Source organism: Eublepharis macularius, chromosome 3 (assembly GCF_028583425.1).
Source record: "Eublepharis macularius isolate TG4126 chromosome 3, MPM_Emac_v1.0, whole genome shotgun sequence".
NCBI lineage: Eukaryota > Metazoa > Chordata > Lepidosauria > Squamata > Eublepharidae > Eublepharis > Eublepharis macularius.
In genome coordinates, this window is record NC_072792.1 from 83,091,392 (window position 1) to 83,117,220 (window position 25,829).

Consider the following 25,829-nt stretch of genomic DNA (forward strand, 5'->3'; position numbering starts at 1 on the left):
ATCTGATTATTTCAAAGTATATCACATCTGCCATAAGAATAAGAAATTATTCTTAATTGTCAAAACAGCGTCACTGAAGATCTCACCATCTCTTCTTTGCTATTTTCACTCTCAGACATGGCCATCCAAGTCAGCTACAACAGTACTGTATTATAATCTGGTTACGTTTACCTTTATTGATCAAAGCTCAAAGGCTGGATTTCACAGATTTCCACTAACTGAAGGGAGGTGGCTTTATTCTTTAATGCCTTTCACAGCAAACCTTTGGCTTCTCTTCATGCTATTCTGGGAGGGAGGAGGTCCACTGTCCCCCAAAAGCAACATTTCAGAGATCATTTTGAGCTGCAACAGCAAAGGAGAGGAGTCCTATTCTGATGACAAAAATCCCTTCCATCAGTAGAGATTCACTGCAGCGTGAAACCATGAGTGTACACCTATTTTTTAAATTTTTGTTGTTGTTGCAGCTTCCCTATTAGGATGAAGATGTTCTCATCAAGATGCTCTTCATATTCTCCTGCATTTAAAAAGCAGTTTGGGAATTTGGTATAACAGCAGTTTACAAATAAACTGCTGTCTCCATGACTTTTGTATGTCCTTCTCCATTTCTGTTTAAAATACTTTTATGTCAAATCCCTAAAATATTTCTACTTTCAAAGGCATTTAATGACCAGTTTGTGTAATCTGAAATGAGAGAAGCTTTTGAAGAGGAAACTGCAAAAAAAGTTCAGTGTCTATATGCTGCCTTTGGATTTCAGTTAATTATTGCAAATAGTCATGCATATCCAGCACTGTATAATATGTAAGCAGGGGAACAGCAAGAAAATCTGAGGAGCAACTCATTTGCCCCTATATTCCCTTCCCCCACTATTTCCTCTTTCCCTTCCCTGGCAGTTCCCATAGCCTTGTCCATTTTCCTGCTTCCATCTCTGCTTCCCACCATCAGCCAATCTACCTTTATCTGCCCCTTGTCTTCAGTTTCTCCTTCTTCCCTCCCCCTGGCAGCTTCTCCAAAGGAAAATAGTGAGTTACATGGTAATCACCAGCCAGGCCCAGCTGTGTGGTGGCCAGCACTAAAAGAAAGCCAAATTACTTAGAAATCAGTCTGAAGTTTAGCCATTAATCTTCACACTAAACATGTAAAGTATGAACTAGGGTCCAAAACATCTACAATAAAATATGCTATAATTCCTACTACAGGGACTGACTGCTATGTGTCTAATAAATATTAATTTATAACACTTTATTATGATTACTTTTAAACATTGTATGTTTACTACATATAAAATATATTGTGTTTAGCTTATTCTAACAAATGCATATGAAAGCCAGTTTCTGATTGTTCTCCTGAACTGATACTTGTAATGCTTAAAGTATTACTTTACCTCTATTTCTTACTTGATTCAACAGCTTAATAAATCTTATTTTGGTAACTAGAATTTGCCTCTGTCCTAGATTTAAACTATAACCATATATTGGCTTAAACTGCTGTGACCTTTTAAGCTGCATATTAGAGTACAAATGATACAAAGGTCTAGGAGAAAGAGGGCTCTGGCTCCAGGTAAGGTTGACTTATGCATCTTGGATGAATGTTGGGACATCCACATATTAGTTTCACAGTGGGATAGCCATTTCCTCCTCATGCCATCAATATTATCATCATCACCAGCAATGATATTATAGTTAAATGGTGCTACAGATATTTTTTTTTAAATCTCTGGTTTCCCTTGTACATCTGACAGGCTTCAAAAGGAGTAAAGGTATGCATTGAAGCAACTTGGGCTAATATAATTTGGAAACGCAGGATAAATTATCTGAACTGATTTTATATTTTATTTTGCTAACTGTACTTATTTTCATTATATCTTGTTGATCTTCAGGCGCACTGAATATCAAAATGAAACTTAACAAGAAAATATATGAGATATATGAGATGGCTTAATCACTCAGTTGCCAGCAAACGCTTATGTGCATAGTTTGTACAAATGAACACAATAATTTAAAATATATTCAGGAACTATGGTTAGGGAACTGGGATTACGCCATGGACTGACATGCTTACTTGCTCTCCTATTCCTCCCACCACCATTTTTTCCTCTCCTTACCAAAAATTCTTTTAAACCATGGAATAGCATTATCCGTCTACAGTTAATGACCACAGTTAACGCTGATCAAATTCCTGTAAGAGTTTATTTACTTCATTTATTCTATGCCTTTTTCCCTAATGGGAACCCAAAGTAGCTTCTCTCTTCCATTTGATCTTCCCAACAGTCCTGTGAGGTAACTTAGGTTGAATGTTTGTCATTGTCCCAAGGTAACCCAGTAAACCCCACACTGGCTCTAAAATTCACTTCAAAGGAAATCCTGATTGGCATTAGCCATGATTACTATTGATATATTATGCTACAACATGGTTAAAGTAAAGTACAACATGGCAGCGACATGGCAACAAGTCCGTGGTATGATTTCTATCTCCTCCAGTTATTCAGGAGAACAGTCAGGCAGGTTATTTCTGTGCCACAGCTTAGCACAGAAATCACTTGTGACTGCCTCATCCAGTGGAATGCTGCTTACTCACACATAGTAAGGCTAAGAGGGCTTCTCATAAAATCAAACTATTCTGTTTGGTAGACTTATAATACAATAGATGATTACACTATTAAAAGTGATATTAAAAAATAAATTGATAAAAAGTGTCTTTTCAGATTCTAAGCTATGCAATAAAAGCTTTGCTCAATCATCAGCTTTAAATGTAATGAACAAAATAAATTCTTAATAGTACCTGCATTCTATAGTGTTTTTTACCTTAACTGTTGACAGCCCCAGGGCTGCAACTGCCACACGAACACTGCTGCTCTCAAGCGTCCCAGTGACCTTTCTTCGCTCATACTCCAAAGCAGACATCTGCTGTTGTGCTGCAATAGCCAGAGCCTTCTCCCTTGCTTCATTGATCAGGGGGATCTTTAGCTTTTCTCTCAGTATATCAGTAAGGCAACATTTCAGGCAAAGCACTGGCTGCATTTCACTTTGACCTATAATAAATAGAGCCATCTGTCAGCCTCCTTTTTATCTCCAGGTAAAGGCTGCTCTCCAAATACAAATGACAAAAAGACAATTTAAGCATTCAGTTTTTGCCTGCATAGCTCTAGTGCTGGGTAAGCAGGATCATTCTAATGGCTACAGGATACCATACAAGGGGTAGTACTTACATCTTGTAACTAAAGAAAAAAGAATCGTCCTCCAGCACAACTGTACAACAGAAATGCTACCAATGGTATAAAGGCACTAAAGCACAGGTCTCCAACTTTTTGGGAATTCTCACACAATGTCATGGATAGGGCTAGAACAACAGGGGGGGGGGGGAATTGCTAGATATAACCAAGCAAGTTATTCAAGACACTTGTGCACATGAAAACAGAGCTAGCCCAGCCCCATAACCAGATAGGCTAGAAAGAGAGTCTAGAGGCCTAGAATCTAACAACCTTGGAGAGGGGCATAAAACAATAAAGTTACACAGTTGTATTGCCACATGTAGGTTACAAGAACCATATACAATGTACCAAGGCCCAGGTACAGGGAGTATCTGAGGGTAGAAACACACGTTACTAACTACCTTGGGACGCTCAAATGCAGGACTGTATGTGTAGTGCTCAATTCATGTGCAGGCTACTCTTGTTCGGTGCATGTGAATGCCACTTTCACAGGAGCTCCCTTTTTGTGACTGCATCTGCAAGTGACTCAAGAGGGCAAAGCACCAATTCGACTTTGTTTTTGCTGCGAGAACAAGTATTGTTCTTCTTTGACTTGTCAATTTGCATTTCTTTAAGGTGTGAGAAAGTGTCAAAATCTGCATTTCAATGAATGGATGTGAGGGAAATGGGATACTTTTAGCAGTTGATGATTGAACAAATGAATGTATTTACGCAGAGCAAACTGAAGTGTGACTATGTGAGCAAGTACAGGGAAAGTTGGAGGGGGGACATGTGAAATCAGGCTCACTTGCGCATCCCTATATACTTAGTAACATGTATTTCCACCCTCAAAATGGCAGGAATATCTAACTTCATAGAGGCTGGCAACACTTTTCAAGAATAGTTACATTGGTGGAGGACCAAAAGATATTCAGATGTATTAGAAACTTGTAATCACTAATTTTACACAGAATTCATTAAGACAAGAAGTAGCAAGGATGAACTAATTGTTATATTTTTCAAAAAGATATTTCAAGTATTTATAACCTTGTTTGGTGTATGAAGTCATAAGATAATACGTTAGCCAAGAATTTGAGCCTTTGAAGTGGGATAAACCCTATAAATACGAAAGGCTAAATTGATCAAGAGATTTTCCTTAAAAGGGGCTCCTTGTCTGTGACCCTTGTGTCTTTGCATAAGCTGCTTTTTTGGACTCAAGTATTTGCTCTCTCTCCTTTAATGATCTATGTAGTTATAATAGATAATGTAATTTTCTGTGGACTGAGTTAATATTAAGAATACTGAATAATTATTTGGTAATAATAAAGGCTTAAAATGGAAGCAGAGAGTCCATAATTTTATTACATGTACTATACTCAGTAATAAGTCAAAGACGTTATCTGTGGTGTACCTCTTAACAAGAGTTAAATGATTTGATATAGGAAAGCTAATTAGATGCTCAGGGCTTCTTAAATGCACACCTATATCTGAATCAGGCCTGACTAGAGTCATCCAGTACAACAGTATGGGGGACACAACCACAAAATGGCTGCCACAAAATGGCAGCTGCAGGAGGCAAAGCCTACCATACAATGGTTGCCACAGTTTACCTCAGTCACACAATGAAAATCCTTGTGCTGTGGTGGCAGGGTGATGCATAGCCAATCAAATCTCCAATGGTCAATCAGAAGCCTTGCTGGGAAAATGCCAACTTTCCAAAAACTCTTGATAGGTGCTGGATACACACCAATTATGGCTACTAGGAGTGTGCACCCAGAAAAGATTCGGGTTTACCCAAAGCAGGGAAAAAATCCAGAATAACCCTTAACCTGAAGTGGTAAGCCACTTCGGGTTCAGGTATTTATGCTGCTCCGGTATGCTCTGTAAATATTCAGAGCACACTGAAGATCAAAGCAGCACTTCCCACAGGCTTTTTCATCTGATTTGCTCCCATTGGATGAAAAAGTCTGCATGGAATTTTGAAAGCTCAAAGCAGCCCTGAAAAGAGCTGCTTTGAGCTTTTAAAACTTCCAGGCTAGCTTTTTCATCCAATGAGAGTGAGGAAGAGGGAATTCCTTCTTCCCCCTTCCCACTGGGTGAAAAAGCCTGCGTGAAGTTTTGAAAGCTCAAAGCACCACTGAAAAGTGCTGGTTTGAGCGTTCAAAGCTTCCAGGCTGGCTTTTTCATCTAATGGGAGGGGAGAAGAGGGAACTCCCTCTTGCCCCTCCCATCAGGTGAAAAAGAGGGCAGGGAGCTTTGAAAGCAGCAGCACTTTTTTTCTTATTTGCAAACAGCAAGAAAAGAGCTGCTGCTGCTGCTCTACACAAAGCTTCCCGAAGTGTTCCGAAATGCTTCGGAAAGCATTTGGGAACCCCAAATCCATACAAATTGGGCACGGTTCGGGTTAAAAACCCAAAATGGAAACCTGAAGCACACACTCCTAATGGCTACTGTTCCACGGTGAGACCACAGCTTAGTGATAGAGAAAGAAGGCAAGATGAACCAGTGCACAACTGAAAAATTAACATAGCAACATTTTTTCCTACAGAGGTCCTGCTGCATATAATAGTGATGACACCAAATGATGAAGCTTTGCTGGCAAGGAGCAAAAAGTAAAGCAGTTCAAAGTGCTACTACTTTCAGTCAGAAGTACAGCACAGCAACAAACTCCAACTATATAAAACTGAATGCAATTAAAGAGAGAGGTGTTAAGTGAACTGTTAAGAGGCTTTACATTTCCTGTTATCTGTGCTGTAAAATTCCTCATCTAATGATGGTAAAGAACTGTTCAGATATTTTTCTTTGATACAATTATGTCACAAAACACACATTAGAAAAGCCTCGGGGCACACTGTCTGTATGGGCATTAATCCCTTACTGACAGGGCTGCTTGGACCTCATTAAATGGACGTGTAGGAGGGTGTCTGAATTACAACCCATGAAAGAAAGGTCACTTATGCAGTAACTGTAGCCCTTACAAGGTAATTTGCTGTATGGATCCACGCAAAGTGAATGAAGGCTATACATGCCATTATCTTCAAGAATTACAATTACTAGATAAGTAACCTTTCCTTCTCCTTTGACTATTGCCCATATAGACTGCCGCTTGTGGTCATTATCAATTAGCAATAAATTCTGACAGTAGTATGCCTGGAGGATACTAATTGAACGAAGAGTGCAAATTTGATCTTTGTAAGCTAAACTTACAAAGTTATAATGCGACACAAACATTAAAAGACCAAAAGAAAGAACAAAATTATTTTGCAGCTCTGAAATAGTTTAAAGAATTACAGGTGACTTTTTGTGCATTCAAAGAATTCCTTAGTACTTGACAAATGGTCAGCATATAATTACATATGTCAAATCAGAATACATTGGACTCCAGGAATATTCATTTAGCATGATGCTCATATGCATAGAGCCATAAACATATGTTGCAAATACAAAATCCTGAGAACCCTGTGAAAGAGGGTATGACTGATGAGAATACATATAGAATACAGATAATAATCATAGGTTATTTGTCCCAGGAGAGTGCTGGCATGTGGAAGGGAAAGAAATGAGTGTGGGTAGTAAATAATGTGTAACCCAAATAAAAATGTTTGACTATCATTTCAGGAGCACCTTCTGAAGCCTTTTTATATTAAAATGCCTCACTTTTTCTATATTTTTTGCATTTGAAATTTTAATGTATTGCAAAAATACTTTGATTCCCTCCCCATTCTTTCACTCTACCTTCTAACATACTGCTAATGCGTAGAACATTTGGACTATCCATCGGAAGCAAGGCTGAAGGCAACGGTAAGCCACATGTTCCTTCCACCAGGTACACAAATTCCCCAATCTAAAACACAAGAACATATGCATTTCAATTCTGAAGGCACTTCATGCAGAACAAATTAGAAGCTTCTCAGACTATAAACAAACAAAAATCCATTATAGTAACACTGAAGTTCGACTCACAACTATATTTCTTGCATTCAAAAGCATTTATTTTAAAGCCTCTTAAATAAAGTAGAATGGAGAGACTATGTAAAATAACTACAGTAATTCAACTTTGGAGGGGAAAAGACAGACACATTTATTAAGAATCTATTATTGCCATTAACTCATGTACCCTTTAGATGTTACAGAAGCTGTGTGGGAACAGATTTTTCTGTGGGTTTAACCCCACAGTGCTTCTGTAACATTGAAAAGCAAATCATGTTGGTCCTTGCCATGCAGTTATACTCCAGCTGTGATAAGAGGTCACAAGGACCCATGGCACGGGCCCTTCCCACATGGTAGTAGGTCTTTAAAAATTATAACAGTAGTAGAATGAACTCACTAAAAAGCAATTGCCTGATGGGGCTTCTTTACATAAGGAAGGTGCTTGAGATAATCTTTCCCACTGTGAATGAATACATTCCTATTACTCTTGCCATCTTCATGCCAAAGCAACTGTGGAAGCATTTATTTATTTACTTCATGTATACACCGCATTTTTCTCCAATGGGGGCTGAAAGAAGTTTACATTCTTCTCCTCTCCTCCAGTTTATCCTTACAAAAAAACCCAGTAGGTAGCTTACACTAAGAATGTGTGACTGGTCCAAAGCCAAGTGTAGATTTAAACATGGGTCTTCCAGATCTGGCAGTATCTGTTACACCACTCTGGCTCTCTGTACCAGAAATATGAGGAATATGAACTAACCTTTATATGAAATGCCCTTATCCATGTGCTGAACAAAATATCAATTCATTATCACTATACCTAATTTTCAACATGGCCAAATCCGTGGATACTTAAATATGGGGATTGAACCCATGGGCAAGACAGTTTTTTCTACAAACCTGAGCAAAGCCTAGGTTTGCAGAAAAACCAGGAATTGTTAAAAAAAAACACCCATATTTAAAAGCACACACACACACATAGGGGGTTATTCCCCCCCCCCACACACACACACATTTAAACACACACACACACTGCAAGTTAACCCCCCCTCGCACACGTGCACACACACACAATATAACAAAAACAGCATCTGCAACTTAAACAAATGCCTTCTGTAGCCATTGCTAGAAAACAATACCATTACTGCCAGTAGATATCTTGCTTTCTGTCAGTAAAAGGCAAGAGGAGGGGGCAGGACCTTTTGGCCTTTGAGTGAGGACTCATCATGACCAGGCCTGACAGCAACTACTGAGTGTCTTGATACTATGCAAGTGCTATGATTCATCCAGGCCCAGCTACTCACTAATGTTCAACAGCAGCCACAAAAGCCAGTGTAATGTAGTGATTAGAATTTCACACACGAATCAAACAAAGCGACAGTTGCCTCGTGAGATCATTATTGACTTTTCATTTAAAAAGATTCGGGACACCATCCTATATAACTCATACAATGCGGATTTGGACTTTATGGGTTTGAAAGTCAAGATTTTGAAGGACGTTCCATTTCTAGTCCGGAAAAGACGTTTTAAGTATAAAAAGTTTGCAGCTCTTCTGAGGGACCATGGAATAAAGTACAAATGGTTATTCCCGGAAGGAATATGGTTTAGATATAAAGATCAGGCCTATAAGATACTATCAGAAGATCAACTAAAGGATTTTGAGGATAAAAACCCGGAATTCTGCTGCACCGAGAACGAAGAAAAGGAGAAGCCGGAGGGGGGGGGAGGAGGAGGAGAGCACCGCAACAGCGGTTGCACAGAGAGAATTGCGTCCGGGACCTAGAAGGGGGAGGAAAGTTTAATCAGAATTTGAAATGCCTATTCTCTGTATGATTAACCACTCCATCATTATCCTATGGAGCTATTTTTGTATTATGACAGTATGAAGGGAAAACATTGAAGTGTAGTGTTTAGTGTTTAGTGTTTGTAGGTCATCCCCCCCCCTTTTCTTTTTCCATCCCCTTTGTCCCTTCCCTTTCCCCTTTCCTTGTGATAGTCTTGTGTAGTGCTGTGTAGCGTTTTGTAGTTTGAAAAATAAAAATTTATATATATATAAAAAAAAAGAATTTCACACACGAATCTAGGAGACCCAAGACTGAATTCCCATTCTGCCAAGGTGCTTACTGAGTGACCTTCGGCCATTCTCAGCCTAACCTACCTTATAGAGTTGTTTGTGAGGATAAAACAGAGGGGGATGATGTAAGCTGCTTTGGGTCTCCATTGTGGAGAAAAGTGGGGTATAAGTGAAGTAAACAAATAAATATAACTGAAGGTGGGCATATAAAAAGATGGCTGGTGGGTGGGAAGGAGAAAAGGAAATGGGAGAAGTGAGGATGTGGGAGTTGCTAAGAGAAGAGAAAAAGGAAATAACATAGGAAGGTGGATACAGGTAAGTGAGGCACCCCTTACAAGTCATGTTAGTTCCCCACCATATAACTGGTACACAGTTTTCTCAGATAGAGGCTGCCAGAAGGAAGGAGGGAAAGCTGAAAATACTGGGGAAAATAAAGGTAGGTTGGCTGATGGGCGGAAGTGAGATAAAGGAGAAGGAAAAAATGAGAAGTTATGGGGGCTTTCAGGGAAGGGAAAAAAGAAATAGTAGGGCAGAAGAAAATTAGATCCCCTCCCCCTGCAAGTTCTTGCATGTTCCCTGCTTCTTATCATATAATCTGTTAATTTGGACATATTCTAACAAAGTTTGAAGCAATTTTCTGAAGAATCTCAAAAAGAGCAAGAAAACTGAACTAAATCAAGGCATGCGCATACACTGAAAATGTATGCTGCTAAACATCTCCCTATGTATGCAATAACAGGAGTGCTTCAAAGTGTCATCCTGTAAGCACAAATGTCACATCAAATAACCATGAATCTCCCTTTGAGGTAATACAACTGACACTTGAGAATGTCTGTTCAATCTAAATTCCAGTTCAGATGCTGTAAAAACCCTATGTGAGGAATTTGCTCATGGACACAGTTATTATTTGAGTGCAGAAACCCATTTTTACCCATCACCAGAAAAGCTGTATTCTCAATAACCAGATATTACTTCCTCCACATGGCTTAATCCACAGGAGTAATCCTCATGAGGATTTTGGAGCACCTGATCTGAGTCTAAACATGATCAGATGTTGAAATTCTCCAGAACTAACAGTCTGATGGATCTCAACATATATCTCAGTTGGAGAGGTGGATGGAATGACCATCAAAACTTTAATATATTCAAGTGTCCCAAGCACTAAATACAGACACTCAAAACTGGTATTCTGCTGCAGCATTCAGCTAGAAATACCAGTATCAGAAATACCAGTATCAGACCATAGTGATCCCTCCTCCCCAACTGTCAAATCTAGTCAGTGAAAATTTAGTGGGCACAGCTGGGAGATGAACTACCATCTCACCAATCAAATCTGGGAGATGCATGCCTGGTCAGCACCTTCATCCAGGAGGATGAATGACAATTAATTTGGACTGAGCTGGCATTCAGTAACAGCATTCTTAGAACAAATGACATGATTATTCAGGTAAGGTTGATTAAAAGGGGGGCTGAGATTAAGCACAAGCGCAGCACTGATTAAGCACAAGCGCAGCACTCTTTCACAGTCAACCAGTATTCTGCACTGATCTCGTTTCTTTGAGATAAAGGCTCAAGAATTTTATGAATAGAATTAAACTTTAAGGTAAATATGTTAAACATTAACGAGCTATTCACAACAAAAATGGTCTAAATAAATAAAATAAATTCCCTACTGCCACTGACAGAACTGTCAAGCTCTTCAATCACTCAGTTCAAAATTTTATTATTTCTTGAAATTGGCTATTAAATCTATTTCTCCATCCTATATAAAGTTTTCATAAATAAATAGTACATAAAATTCATTATTCAATTAATTCTTTACAAGTATTTCAATATAAAATTCATAACCACGGTTTGTGTAAATTTGTCTACCATTTTTATTATAAACAATTTAGACTATTCATGATTATAAAGTACTTGTAGCACCCATTAACTATACAGTGGGTTTTATCATTCTTCCTCTCGCCCCCAAGACTACAGGCTAGCTTTATTTACATGAGCTAGCTCTATAGTTTCATGCAAATAAGTCATACTTACAGCACTTCTTTCACTGCCCAATTCTCTGTTTAAAACACATTTATAATCCAGATTACATGACTTTAACTTTGCAGGACTAGTAAACTGAAAGTTCCCCTCTGGGTTGCCCTATATGGCTTCTTATTCCCTTGTTCTTGAAATTTTTTAATATCTGGCCACATGATTCTTTGTTGCTATTTATTTAGTAAAATATTAAAAACTTGATTATTCAGAAATTTGCATGGCTCATTTTGCTGAAATACAGAATTGATTTACAAAAGAGAAACTTCTGAACCATCTGAAGTTTCCAAACAGTCTTCAAACGCAGCCCCACATAGAGTGAGAAGAGATGGTGGACAGCTCTAAAGGGAGGGTTCAGATCTTTCAGCTTTCCTCTTTTTATCGGCCAGCAGAGGCCAAGCCCATCCTCAGCCATATGCCTGGTGGAACATCTTTGTCTTACAGGCCCAGAAAACCGGTAACAAATCCTGCTGGGCCCTGGTTTCAATCACTAGAGAGTTCCACCAGACTGGAGCCAGGACCGAAAAAGCCCTGGCTCTGGTTGAGGCCAAGCAGGCCTCTCTGGGGCCAGGGACCACCAATAGTTGTTTCTCTCCCGATCAGAACATCCTCTGGGGTACATTTGGGGACAGGAGGTGCCACAGATATGCTGGTCCCAGTCCACATAGGGCTTTATAGGTTAATACCAAAATTTTAAATCGGATTCAATACTCCACTGGCAACCAATACAGCTGGCACAGTATAAGTGTTATATGCGCTCCACTTGGCGCTCCTGCAATAACACACACCATTGCATTTTGAACCAGTTGCAATCTCCATATCAGACTCAGGGGAAGCCCCGCATAGAGCGAATTACAGTAGTCCAGCCTAGAGGTGACCATTGCCTGGATCACTATAGTTAAGTCACAGGTCGAAAGGTAAGGGACAAGCTGCCTGCCTATAGTAGATGGAAAAAAGAGGACTTGGCAACTGCTGCAACCTGTGCCTCTATTTTCAAGGAGACATCTAGGATCACCCCCAGGCTCCTAACCATTGGAACTGGTGCAAGTGGCGCCCCATCGAGGGACAGGAGCCAGAGTACAGTACCTGACCATGCACTACTCAAGTACAGGACCTCCCTCTCCGTAGAGTTTAATTTCAGTTGATTCTGTTTCCACCAACCAGTCATGGCTTCAGAAGCATGCTCCAGGACATCCGGGGTCAAGCCAGGCCATCCATCCATCATCAGATATAACTGGGTGTCATCTGCATATTGATGGCACCCAAGTCCGAAAGTTCGCACCAAGTAGACAAGGAGGTGTATATAGATGTTATATATTAAATCTCTTGTACATTAATTTCATTGACTGCTTTCAAATATTGTATGAAAGGATATAGTTATCCTCTATATATTTTACTTTCATTCTTACATTTTATATACTACAGTAATTTCCTTTTGCCCTATCATCTCATTATCTGTCAACAAAACATGTAGTGTCCTAACTTTTCATATTACAAAGTCATCATAGAGACAAAAAAATTCTGCTCACCTGCTCATTGATGAAAATTATGGCACAGTAACGTTTTCCCATATTAAAAGGCAGATAGTGAAGCTCAAGGTTTGTAGAACTTTCTCCTTCCAGGTAAGCTACATCCAGTGGACTGAAGAACTCTTGTAAGCAATTGGATTTATTAGCTGCCAGAACATGATAAAGAGGTTGATATACAGCAGAGGAAAGTTATTCATTTTATACATAGTTCTACATGAACTAGGTTGCTCAGATGAAAGCTGAATATGCAGAGGAAAAAGCTCAGAATGTATTTTGATGTCAATCTAAGTCTGAGCAAAAAGATAATATACAATAAGGTTAGAAAGAGTACTTGGGACTGCAAAAAACTGATATTTGTAGCAACTTTTCCATATCCCTTTAAACTAAATCCCATGGGAGAGAGAGACAAAAATTCAAAGCCTATATCTGGAGAAGGGAACACTGAAGACCTGCAGGGGGCGGAACATATGCTAGGAAACATTAACTCACAGGTAAGCACAGAAACAAAAACCTCAGCACATATAATTCATGGCTTCCGATGTCCCTACACTAATGCACAGATTATGGGAAACAAGCAGGAGGAACTTGAAGTCCTAATACAGGAAAGGAATTATGACATAATAGGCACTACTGAAACTTGGTGAAATGACGCTCACAATTGGAATACTAGGATTGAAGGATACAACTTGTTCAAAAGAGATAGCCAAATAAGGAAGGGGGGAGGAGTAGCATTATATGTAAAGGATGTATATACTTGTGAGGAAATACATGTCTCTGAGCATGAAAATTCAGTTGAGAGTCTCTGGGTTAAAATAAAAGGAATGAGAAATAATAGTGATACTATGGTGGGGATCTGCTATAGGCCACCAAGCAAGCACAGCTTGGATGCGAAAATCCTGGAATAAATTACAAGGTTCACAAAGAGATGGGGAACAGTGGTCATGGGAGATTTAAGTTACCCGAATATCTGTTGGAAGTCTAACTCTGCTAAAAATGAAAGGTCAAATAAATTCCTGACTTGTCTTGCTGACAACTTCATTTTTCAGAAAGTGGAGAGGGAAACAAAGGGATCTGCCATCTTGGACATGATTCCCAGCAACAGGGAAGAACTCGTTGACGAGGTGAAAGTAGTGGGCACTCTAGGTAGCAGTGACCATGTAATTTTGGAATGTATAGTCTTGGGGAAGAGAAATGCTGTACGTAAATGGAAGGAGGGCCTTATAACCAAGGATGAATATAACCGAATAATCAATGCTTGTAGGGAGAGTGTTAGAAAAGCTAAAGCTCAGTATGAGCTTAGGCTAGAAAGAGATGCTAAAAACAACAAAAAAGTGTTCTTTGCTTACGGTCAAAGTAAGAAAAAGAGCAAGGCTCATTGCAGGGACAGGGAAGTGAAATTGTAACAGGCAATGAAGAGAGGGCAGAACAGCTCAATTCCTACTTTTCCTCAGTCGTCTCCTGTGATGGAGATTGTAATGATTTCAAGAAGTGGGTGCATGTGTCTTTAAATGTTTGGTGAGATAGGTGAAGAGTGGGGGTGAAAGAGAGAGATGAGTGAGTGATATGATTGGTTGATGATAGAGTGGGCGGAGTGAAGGCGGTTTTCAGTTATTGAGGGAGAGAAAAAAGATTCAGTTAGGGCAAGAGAGGCGAGCTGTGTGCAGCCTGAGTGTGTTCATGTATTTGTGAGGGAAAGGCAACCTGAGTGGAAGCCTGAACTGAATGTGTCTGTGAGACTATATATTCACTCTATTTGAAGCAGGCAAACTGTGTGTGTGCCTGAGAGAGAAAGAATTGAGAGTGAAAAGAAAACAGGCTAGCTGTGTGCTGTCTGAGGAGTTCTCTGTGAGAGAAATATAGAGCCTAGAGAAAGAGGCTGTGTGTGAAGCCTTACAAGAGATCTGTGTGAATGAGTTTGGATGAAGCAACTAGAAGAACTAAGAACTACTTTTATGTAACCAATACGCTTCTTAAAAAAATAAACTTTGTTTTGTTATATCCCAGAGTTATCTCCCATTCCTATCCTCAGGGCCACATAGAACCACGAAGGAGCCTGATGCTCAAACACGTTACAAAAGGGAAAATTTAAATAAAACATTTTGGAATAATATATTCCTGGTGGCAGCAAACTACCCAGAGGGTGTGAAGGGGAAGATTTAAAGCAAAATCCACCCTAAAGAAAGTGAAGATCATAACAGAGATGGTGCTCAATATGGCAATAACAGAACACATGGAGAAGGAGGTTACAGCCTAGGATCAGCATAGTGGTAGTATGTAAACACCTAGTTTCTTTAAACTGAACAAAGTCCTCAGGGACAGATGAACTGCACCCAAGGGTACTAAAAGAACTCGCAGATTATTTTCTGGGCCTCTGTCCATTACTTTTGAGAATTCTTGGAGATCAGGTGAGGTGCCAGAAGATTGGAGGCAGGCAAATGTTGTCCCCATCTTCAAGAAGGGGAAAAAGGAGGATCCGGGTAACTACCAACCCATCAGCTTAACATCTATACCTGGAAAAGTCTTAGAACAAATAATCAGTCAGTCCTAGAGCATTTAGAAAGGATGGCTGTAATTACTGACAGCCAGCATGGGTTTCTCAAGAAAAAGTCATGTCAGACTAACCTTATCTCTTTTTTTAAAGAAAGTTATTACCTTGCTGGTTCAGGGGAATGCTGTGGACATAGTTTATCTCGATAAACTTTTGATAAGGTTCCACATAATAACTTTGTCGACAAATCTGTAAAAAGTGGTTTCGATCCTATTATTATTAGGTGGATCTGTAAACTGGTTTGACAGACCGCACCCAAAGAGCACTAGTTAATGGTTCCTCATCCTCTTGGAGAAGAGTGACAGGTGGAGTTCCTGAGGAATCAGTCCTGGGACCTGTTCTGTTCAAAATTTTTATAAATGATTTGGATGAAGGACTAGAGGAAATGCTTATTAAATTTGCAGATGATACTAAATTGGGAGGAGTAGCAAATACAGCCGAAGACAGAGAAAGGATTCAGGATGATCTTGACAGTTTGGAAAACTGGGCTAAAACAAATAAAATGAATTTCAACAGAGATAAATGCAAAGTTCTGCATTTAGGAAGGAAAAATCAAATGCATAATTATAGATAGGGGCGACTTATCTTGGCAGTAGTATGTGCAAAAAAGCTCTAGGGGTCATGAGTCAGCAGTGTGATGTGGTAGCTTAAAAGGCAAATGTGGTATTGGGCTGTATTAACAGAAGCATAATGTCAGGATCACAAGCGGTGATAGTATCATTCTACTCTGCTCTGGTCAGACCTCACCTAGAGTATTGTGTTCAGTTTTGGGCACCACAATTTCAGGATATAGACAAGCTGGAACGTGTCCAGAGGAGGGCAACGAAGATGGTGAGGGGTCTGGAGACCAAGTCCTATGAGGAAACATTGAAGGAGCTTGGAACATTTAGCCTGGAGAAGAGACGATTGAGAGGTGATATGATAACCATCTTCAAGTACCTGAAGGGCTGTCATATATAGGATGGCACAGAGTTGTTTTCTGCTGACCCAGAAGGTTGGACCAGAACCAATGGCTTGAAATTAAATCAAAAAAGTTTTCGGCTAAATATAAGGAAGAATTTCCTGACAGTTAGAGAGGACCCTCAGTGGAACAGGCTTCCTTGGGAGGTGGTGGGCTCTCCTTCTTTGGAGGTTTTTAAGCAGAGGCTAGATGGCAATCTGATAGCAATGCTGATTCTGTGAACTTGGGCAGACCATGGGGGGAGGGCAGAATGGGTTACATCGGTGCTTAATTCTCGTGGTCCTTCTTACATGTTCAGGGTAATGTCAATCGCCACCTTGGGGTCAGGTAGCAATTTTCCCCAGGTCTGTTTGGCTAGGGATCAAGGAAGTATATTGCCATCATCTGGGCACGGAGCAGGGGTCACTGGGGCAGTTGCGGGGGTAGTTGTGAATTTCCTGCAATGTGCAGGGGGTTGGACTAGATGACCCTAGAGGTACCTTCCAACCCTATGATCCTCTGATTCTATATCCCTACCCCACCACCACCACACCTTCTCGAATGTTCCAAGGGACATTTGGCTGGCCTCAACTAAGGCCAGGGCTTTTTCCACCCTGGCCCTGGCCTGGTGGAACACTCTCCCAATGGAGATCCGGGCCCTGTAGGTCCTTTTACAGTTCTGCAGGGCCTGCAAGACAGAGATGTTCCATTGGGCCTTTGACTAGGGGCCAGCTTTTTTGTCCCCCTCCTGACCGCCACACCATCCTTTTGCAGCCGCCCTTGAGTTACATCATGGTGGTGCCGGGGCTTATGATGATTTTACAGTAGCCGATCTGTCTGATGGCACCTGAATTTTAATGTGTTAATAAGATTTTTATTGTATTTTAACAGTGTTATTTGTTGGAAGCCGCCCTGAGCCCACTTGTGGGAAGGGCGGGGTAGAAGTTAAATAAATAAATAAATAATACTGCAATTCTCTTGTTAAAAAACCATGATAGGGTTGAAGCTAAAATGGCAGAAACACACTATCATCTAACTGATTGGCCCAAAAGCTTCAAAACTTGGGATACCTACTCTCTACCTATTTAAAGGATTCTCCAAATATGTAGAAAAACAGACATTTGTAAATTAATGGGACAGAGATAAAGACAAATATTCTCTAGAAGAGTTGGAATGTTGAAAAAACCTCAGTTACACAAAAAGGGAGTGTTGCTGATTACTGGACAATCTCCAGAAAGTTTATAGAATCCTTGTAAAATCCCCTCTAATCCCTACCCCACTTCCATTATGATTCAAAAAGCAGAAAAACTAAGACAATCATAGACAAGGCAGGCATTTTTCCTCAGGGGACCCCAAGCAGAAAAATATTAGTTTATAAATTATTGCAAATTTGGCCTGAAGAGGACAGAATATACTCCAGGAGCTAAGAAATGTTGAGAGTGAGTTTAAAAGGCAGCTGGGGGGGGGGGGGATGCACCTGCTTAAGCCACTGAAACTCTTAGGGTAGGCATTTCAAATAATTTCCCCCTATTGTGACTCCCAGCAGGTTCCAGTTTGTAACACTGATTAATCAAAATTTCTGAACTTATTTAACGTTTATGCAGAATCATTCACAGAATTTTTGCACGTGGTCAAGAAAATTAATAAAATAAACCGTGAAATCACAAAGAAACATAACTGACAAAAGGACTTACTAGAATAGTAGTTGTCCTCCTGATTGTAAAACCCCTCAATGCCTATAACATTGCATGTGTGTTTCAATATGTCAGTTTCAGAACTAACAAAAAGAAAAAGAAAAACAAAGTTGATATATTCAAATGAGTCACAATTTGATATATTCTCTAACATAATACAGCTTTCTTTCAATTAAAACACAGAATTTCTGATGAAGGGCTATCTTGAGATAGTAAACAGGATTACATAGACTTGGGACTATATATGACAAAAAATGAACAAGTTTTTCTGTACAAAAAGTTCATTATATAATTCTCAAAAATACTGCCTATGTTAAACATATTTCATCAAAAACCCTATTCATAGATAACATAGAAAGGAATGCACTAAGCACATAGGAAGGTATACATTGGCTGTGTAGGTTTTTAAAAACACTTATTTAGCAAAAGCTGCTTCCACAGCACAAGAATCTTCACTATGTGGCTGAAGGTAAACAGCTGTGGCAGCCATTTTCTGGCTGGCTCTGCCTCCAGTGGTAGCCATTTTGTCAGTCATTTTGTTGTTGTGCCCTCCACAGTGTGTCAGAGCTCCAAGTGTGCCCACAAGCTCAAAAAGGTTGGGAATCCCTGCTCCATATCATCCTCACAACACCTTAACAAGCACACTGTATAACCCAACTTTGATGAGCCCATGCCAAGCTGCCACACTCTCTGATGAGGACCCACACTGCTCCTCCCAACACTGCAGACAGCCCCTACCTTAGGGGCAAGGACCACATGATCACATGGTCAGCCCTGTGAGCAGCCAATCCCAGCTGGCACTAAGACCAGTAAGGCCCCAATCAATGCTGGCAGGTACATGAAGCTATTTAAATACCCATCAGCCCTGACCATGGAGAGATGCTCCTTGCTTGATCATAAGCACAGAGAGAGCCAAAGCAGCATCTGGGCATCCTCCAGAGGAAAGGGCAAGGGTGACTTGAACCCTCCTTTCCTCCCATTCTGAGGCCACACTAGGCCAATGGGGAAGTGAGCCAACTGGTCACAGTGATATAGGGAAATCTCTCTATGGGAAGAGCATTCTTTACATGTAGAAACAAAGTCTCTTTGTCTATTTTAAAGCAATACTTTAATCAATAAATCACAGATGTGTATTTAAGATCGCTGGTCTCTCCCACAACTTATATCTTACAAATTAATAGCCTTCTGATTGAGAGAGGTCAGAAATTTATTTATTCCAGGTGTAGAGAAAAAAACATGTATCCTAGCCAAAAATCACTCATAATGTTCTTTTAAGACTTTATTTTAAATCAATCAAATCAAATATACAAAGATCATAAATATTACAATTCCATATGAAAAAGATATGAGAAGCAGATATGCATACATGTCATAATCTCTTATCAAATATATCTGAGATTGAAAAGATAAAATACAGTTTTAAGAATCTCACCAAAGCACTTTCTGAAAGATTAAATCATTTCATGCAACCCACGTCTGTGAGATTCAAGAGTCTTTTGGCATGAAACTGTATGACCATACAAAAATCCACTGATTTGTCACTTCCAATGGCATGTCATCATGTGTTCCACTCCGAACTACAGCAGACCTTTTTCATGTAATAAATGTTACAAACTTTGTTCTTGTTCAGAATAAGCTGTTGAGATTAGGCTGGGCATTCCTCAGACCACTGTGCCTTGTCTTATTCAAAGATGTATAGCAAGAACTTAGCAGAAAAAATGTTTCTTGCAAACATGAAAATTAAAGCAATTTATCAGGCTTGCCTCCCTTGTTCAACCAATCTCTGTTTCAGACTAGGGTCTGCAACAATGGGAGAAAGGGCCATAGCCATAGAAATTCAGACCTGCAAGGTTCTTAGTGCCCGTCACAGGCACCTGGCAGAACCCTATTTCCCCACAAAACATTTGGAGGTTCCAGGACAAGTGTCCCTCCTGTGAAGGAGGCAGCTAGTTCTTAATGGTTTGCTTCTTGCACATGTAAAGGTGACACCTTCTGAGGTCTTCTGAAATACCACCTGCTCCAAGGAGGAGGGAGAAGCTTGGAATCAACTCTTAGTTTTGGGGAAGAATATGCTGTTTGGTTTCCTTTTCCAAAGAAAGAGGGTTTGCCACAGGGAGAGATTTCCTGTCCTACAGAAACAAGAATGCTTCTATTCATTGGCAAGCTACAGGAACTTCATTATGATACGCTTGCACCAGCACTTTGCTAACTAGGCAGTCAGCTAGCAGGGAATGATTCAAAGTTTTCTGTGTTTTGTGGTTTTTTGGGGGGAAGGGGGTCCATTAAAGATACCAACACAACCCAGGAAATGCCACATTGGGATTATGTAATGACCTATTGAATGGAAGCATTACATTCATTTCTGAGTAATTTTTTTAAAGATAAAAGGAAAAGGGAAAGTGCTTGAGTGACAGATGAGGGAAAAGTCATGTTTCAAGATTAACATTTAAAAGACTATTATTTAAATTTAATCATGTATCCTAGGAACCCCTTCCATAGCCAGAAGAAAACAAATTAAGTACACCCTTGTAAAAGTACAATTCTACACTCGTTCACATACTTCAAAATATCCTGCTGGAAATCTACATTAAAATTTCCCTTCTAACAGCTGATAGAAAGCCAAATGACCCATACAAATGAGTAGACATGGGCACGAACAGCAATACGAACAAAAAAAAGCCACGAACAGTCCAATCTGCTGTCCACGAACCAGCTGTTCGTGAGACCCCATTCTAAATGCAAGCCTTGTTAGTTGCTGTTCATCAAGCCAGACAGTCTGGCACCTGCAATCAATTCCCTTGGCAACTTAGGCAGGGATTGTCTGAACTCTGTCTGAACTCCTGCTGTTGCCCTGGAAACCCCAATCTAAGCCCAATTTAGCTTGATAGGCAGGTCTTCCTAAGTGTGGAACTCCAAATTTGTTACAAGGGAGCAAAGAGCAGGGGTGAGGGGGGCTCCCAGCTCTGGCTTAGTTTGCAGACAGTGGAGAGGGAGAGACAGTTGCTGTCGGCATTTTGAGAGAGAGAGAGTGCATTGGAGTTTGAATTTTCTGTGTGTGTGGTGGGATAGGGATCTACCCCTTCAAGTTCCAGGGCTGCTGCCAGGCTCGGGGCCAAGCTATTATTTATTATTGGTACCTTTCCTGCTGCCAGCTCAGGTAAGGTTTCTGGTAGTGGTGTGGTGGGAATCTACCCCTTCAAGTTCCGGAAATGGCTGAGTGAAGCAGGAACCTCAGAGCTCTGCTCTAGTGGGGACTGAACTGCACCACCCAAGGGGTTTTCTACACCCCTAAAAGACATCTGGAGAATGTCAAAAGCTGGGGAATTTTCCTGTACAGTTGCTCTTGTGGGTAGCAGCCGACAAGGGCTTGACCCAGGATTGATTCCTAGTGCCAGAGTGGATGCAGGTGTCCTAATGGGCAATTAGCTGAGATGTCCGGAATGAATTAATGGAATTATCTTCCATAATTTTCACGCTCTTGAGGGTTGCTCCTTATTGTTTGTTATTCTGTGAACCTAGGCAGATCATGAGAGGGAGGGCAGGAAGGGTTACATCAGTGCTTTGTTCTCGTGGCCCCTTCTTACATGCCCAGGGTAATGCCAATCTCCACCTTGGGTCAGGTAGCAATTTTCCCCAGGCCAGTTTGGCTAGAGATCCTGATGGTGTTTTGCCATCCTCTGGGCATGGAGCAGGGGTCACTGAGGGTGTGGGGAGGGGAGATAGTTGTGAATTCCTTGCATTGTGCAGGGGGTTGGATTAATGACCCTAGAGGTCCCTCCAATTCCGATTCTCCTCCTCCTTCGGACTTCCGATGGGGGCAGGAAGTTACAGAATCTTTAAGGTCCAGTAGAGTAAGAGAGGCAACTAATCAAGGGAAAAACCAGCCTATGCAACTGATGGGCCTGTTGAGTGCTCAGAATCAAAGTGTAAACTTTCCCCAGTTTGGAAGACCTTGCAGAAGAAGCTGAGCAGGACAGCCTTTTTTGGGTTGGGCTACCTTTTTTGCTCTGGTTTGGTGGGCTAAGAAGTTTTGTTGGTAATCTGAGCCAGGCCTGCAAGTGAGTTTGAGTTCCCCTGGTTGGCCTGCCTTTTAGAAGGAACATAGGAGGATGCAGTAGCATAGGAAGAGTTGTGCCTCTTTCTGCCCTGAGATTGCTCTTTTCTTACCATTTCAACATTAAAGAAATTGGTCACTCCTGAAAACTCACCCATGTTAGCAGACCTTCCCCCACAAACATCAAAAGGGCAGTTTATGCATCTGGAGTATCATAAACCATTGCAATGAGTCCTAGACACTGTCTGACCCCAGGCAGAGAGGATGCCAGCCACCTGGAGACTGGAAAGTTACCAAGCTGTGAATCATAGCAGGAGGAATGACTGACTGATGGCCCTCAATGCCCCAGAGAGCAGCAGAGATGAGGCTTCCTGAGGCACCTCTCAGTCTAATCTCATCAAAACCTTCCTCCATCTTTCCTCTACCACTTACCTAATCAAGCCTTCCTGCCTCGTACTTACCAGGTCATCAAGCAATATTTTTAAAATATATTTTTATTTTATTAATAGAAATAAAAGCCCATAAAAAGGCAGAAAACAAGAATAAAGAAAAAGCAGACAGTAACAGAACTTGGAACTTAGAAAGGAAAAAGAACAATAATACATGTATTGTCGAAGGCTTTCACGGCCGGAGAACGATGGTTGTTGGGGGTTTTCCGGGCTGTATTGCCGTGGTCTTGGCATTGTAGTTCCTGACGTTTCGCCAGCAGCTGTGGCTGGCATCTTCAGAGGTGTAGACACTGAGAGATCTCTGTCTTTTGGTGCTACACCTCTGAAGATGCCAGCCACAGCTGCTGGCGAAACGTCAGGAACTACAATGCCAAGACCACGGCAATACAGCCCGGAAAACCCCCAACAACAATAATACATATTTCATTTCCATTCTTCTCTACAACACTTAAGCAAAATTACACTCTCCGAAATTTTCTTTTCCACTACTGCCTCCCTTCTACTTGTTTTATATTCCCCCATTATCTTCTTAATGATCAAAACCCAAATCATCAAGTCACTATTCCTCATTTCGTGCAGGAAATCAATAAAGGGTTTCCAGTTAGACAAAAAGATAGACAATGTTTTGATCAAAGCTTTGATCAAAGCTGTAAGTTTCACCACCTCCGCTAATGCTGTCATTTTCATAGCCCAGTCCTCTATTGAAGGTAATTCTGTATTTTTCCATTTCTGTGCATACAACAACCTAGCTGCAGGAGTCATATATAGAAATAAAACCCCATGCCGATTTTCCAACTGTTTGTCCATTAATCCCAACAAAAAGTATTCTGGTTTAAACTGTACAGTAGTCTTTAGTATTTTTGGTATGACCATATGAATCTGGGTTCAAATTTTTTTAGCTTTACGGCAAGTCCACCAGAGATGATAAAATGTTCCTTCTTGTTTCTCACATTTCCAACACTTATTTGACATACCTTTGCTCATTCTAGCTAATCTATCAGGAGCTATACACCACTGATACATCATTTTATAAAAAAATTCTTTAAATCTAACACTCAACGTAAATTTACCCGTATATTTTCCCATTGGTACATCATTATATTATATCCCAAAAAATTTGCCCATTTTACCATACAGTCTTTCACAGATTCTTCTTCCATTTCAAATTTCAGTAACAACTTATACATTTTGGAAATAACATGTTCATCATTTGATCAAAGCTCTTTTTCAAACTCTGTCTTTTCCTGCTCAAAGCCCCATAGTTTTTAATCTAATTTAAATCTTTCTAAAACCGGAGCATATGCAAGCCATTGACATTTACAACCCTTAGCTACTAACTCCTCCCTTGTCTTCAATTTGCAATCTTCTTGTGAAAATTCTATTAAATCTCAGTAAATCAACCATCCCTGTTTGAAAGTCATCTCCTTTCTGTAGAACGCTTCCTGTGTTGAAATCCAAAGTGGTGTCTTCTGTGTTAGTCTCGATTTATATTTATTCCAAATTCTCAAAATAGCTCTCCTAATATAATGATTTTTGAAGTCTGCATTGACCTTTACTTTGTCATACCACAAGGCATGCCACCCAAATCTCAAGTCATATCCTTCCAATGTCAAAAGTCTCTCATTTCTCAAAAGCTTTCATTCCTTCATCCATGTTAGACATGCAGAGGCATAATACACTTTCAAGTCCTGTAAACCAAGTCTGCCTCTCTCCTTCAGATCCTGTAGAATTTTATATTTGACCCTTGTTTTTTTTCCCTTGCCATATAAATGTTGAAATATCCTTTTGTCACTGCTTAAATGGTACATCTGAAATTAACACAGGTAATGTCTGGAAGAGGAATAACATTCTAGGTAAAACAGTCATCTTGATAACTGATATTCTTCCCAACAAGGATAACAGCACTCCATCCCATCTTAACATATCTTTTTAAATTTCTTTCCGCATCTTATCAAAATTGTTTGAAATATCATACAGTTATATTGTTAAAGGCTTTCACGGCTGGAGAACAATGATTGTTGTGGATTTTTCCGGGCTGTATCGCCGTGATCTTGGCATTGTAGTTCCTGATGTTTCGCCAGCAGCTGTGACTGGCATCTTCAGAGGTGTAGCACCGAAAGACAGAGATCTCTCAGTGTCAAACAGTTCATCCCCGTTAGCATAATACCTAACTATTTTACCTTTTTTCAACCTTAAAACCTGTTATTTTCATCAATTCTTCCTGATATTTAATATCCATATTTTTGTCAACATTTTTGTTTTCTGATCATTTATTTTAAAACCTGCCAGAGCACCAAACTCTCTCAATTTCTCCATCAGTATTTCAATTCCATCTAACGAGTCCTCCAGAAACAAAACAAAGTAATCTGCAAAGGCTCTTAATTTATATGACTCTTTTTAAATTTTAACACCTTTGATCCTCTCATCCTGTCTAATATCTCTATTCAAACCCCACAACACCAAAATAAAAAGGAATGGTGACAACAGACAACCTTGACGTGTTCCTTTCTGAATCTTGCAAGGTTTAGTTAATTCTCCGTTTACAATAATTTTGGCGTTCTGTGAAGTATAAATTGATTTCACCCATTTTATAAAATGCTCCCCAAAATTCATCTTTTCTAAGACTTTAAACAGGAAAACCCAATTCAAAGGCCTTTTTAGCATCCAAAAAAATAAGAGCCACTTGCTTTTCATTATGTTTATCCAGATGCTCCACTATATCCAACACAGTTCTGACATTGTCTTTCAACTGTCGTTTGGGTAGAAAGTCACTTTGATCCTCGTGGATAAAGTCTTTAAGCACATACTTAAGTATTTCTGCTAAGACCGAGGTAAATAATTTATAATCATTATTCAGCAGTGATATAGGTTTATAGTTTTTTGCTAATGTCAAATCTTGTCCTTCTTTAGGGATCAACATAATATTTGCACCTTTCCAGGTCTCTGGCATCTTGCCTCCCAATAAAATTGAATTCATTGTATTTTGCAAGGGTATCAAAATCTCAACTTCAAAGCATTTATAATACCGACATGGCAGTCCATCTGGGCCTGGTGTCTTCCCCATTTTCATCTTTTTCATTGCTTCCACCACCTCTTAAATCATTATTGGGCCATTCATCACTTGATGTTGTTCCTCCGTGATTTTAGGTAAATTCTGTTTTATTAAATACTCATTCGTTTTCTTTAAGGAAATCTCCTGTCTTCTATACAAATTAGAATACTATTTTAAAGAGTCTTTTGGATGGCCCAATTATCTGTTAACATAGCATTCCCATCTTGCAATTTTAAAGTCAATTTCTTCTTTCTCTCTTTCCTCAGTTTATTAGCTAATTCAAAGTTTTTCTGTTTGACATATTTCAGTTTTCTCTCTAAATCTGTTACTGTTA

General features: G+C 40.0%; 1 protein-coding gene across 1 annotated transcript in view; it reads right to left on the reverse strand.

The window, feature by feature from the left end:
- Positions 1-234: 234 nt before the first annotated feature.
- The window catches only part of LOC129326231 (cilia and flagella-associated protein 47-like), a 30,165-nt gene continuing 4,570 nt past the window's right edge, over positions 235-25,829 (reverse strand). Inside the window, exons 2-6 of the mRNA XM_054974393.1 lie at positions 17,941-18,023; positions 12,759-12,904; positions 6,924-7,032; positions 2,803-3,029; positions 235-342 (exon numbers count right to left, since the gene is read on the reverse strand). Coding sequence (XP_054830368.1) covers positions 235-342; positions 2,803-3,029; positions 6,924-7,032; positions 12,759-12,800 — 486 coding nt within the window. The 5' untranslated portion in view covers positions 12,801-12,904; positions 17,941-18,023. The remainder of the gene's footprint in view (positions 343-2,802; positions 3,030-6,923; positions 7,033-12,758; positions 12,905-17,940; positions 18,024-25,829) is intronic.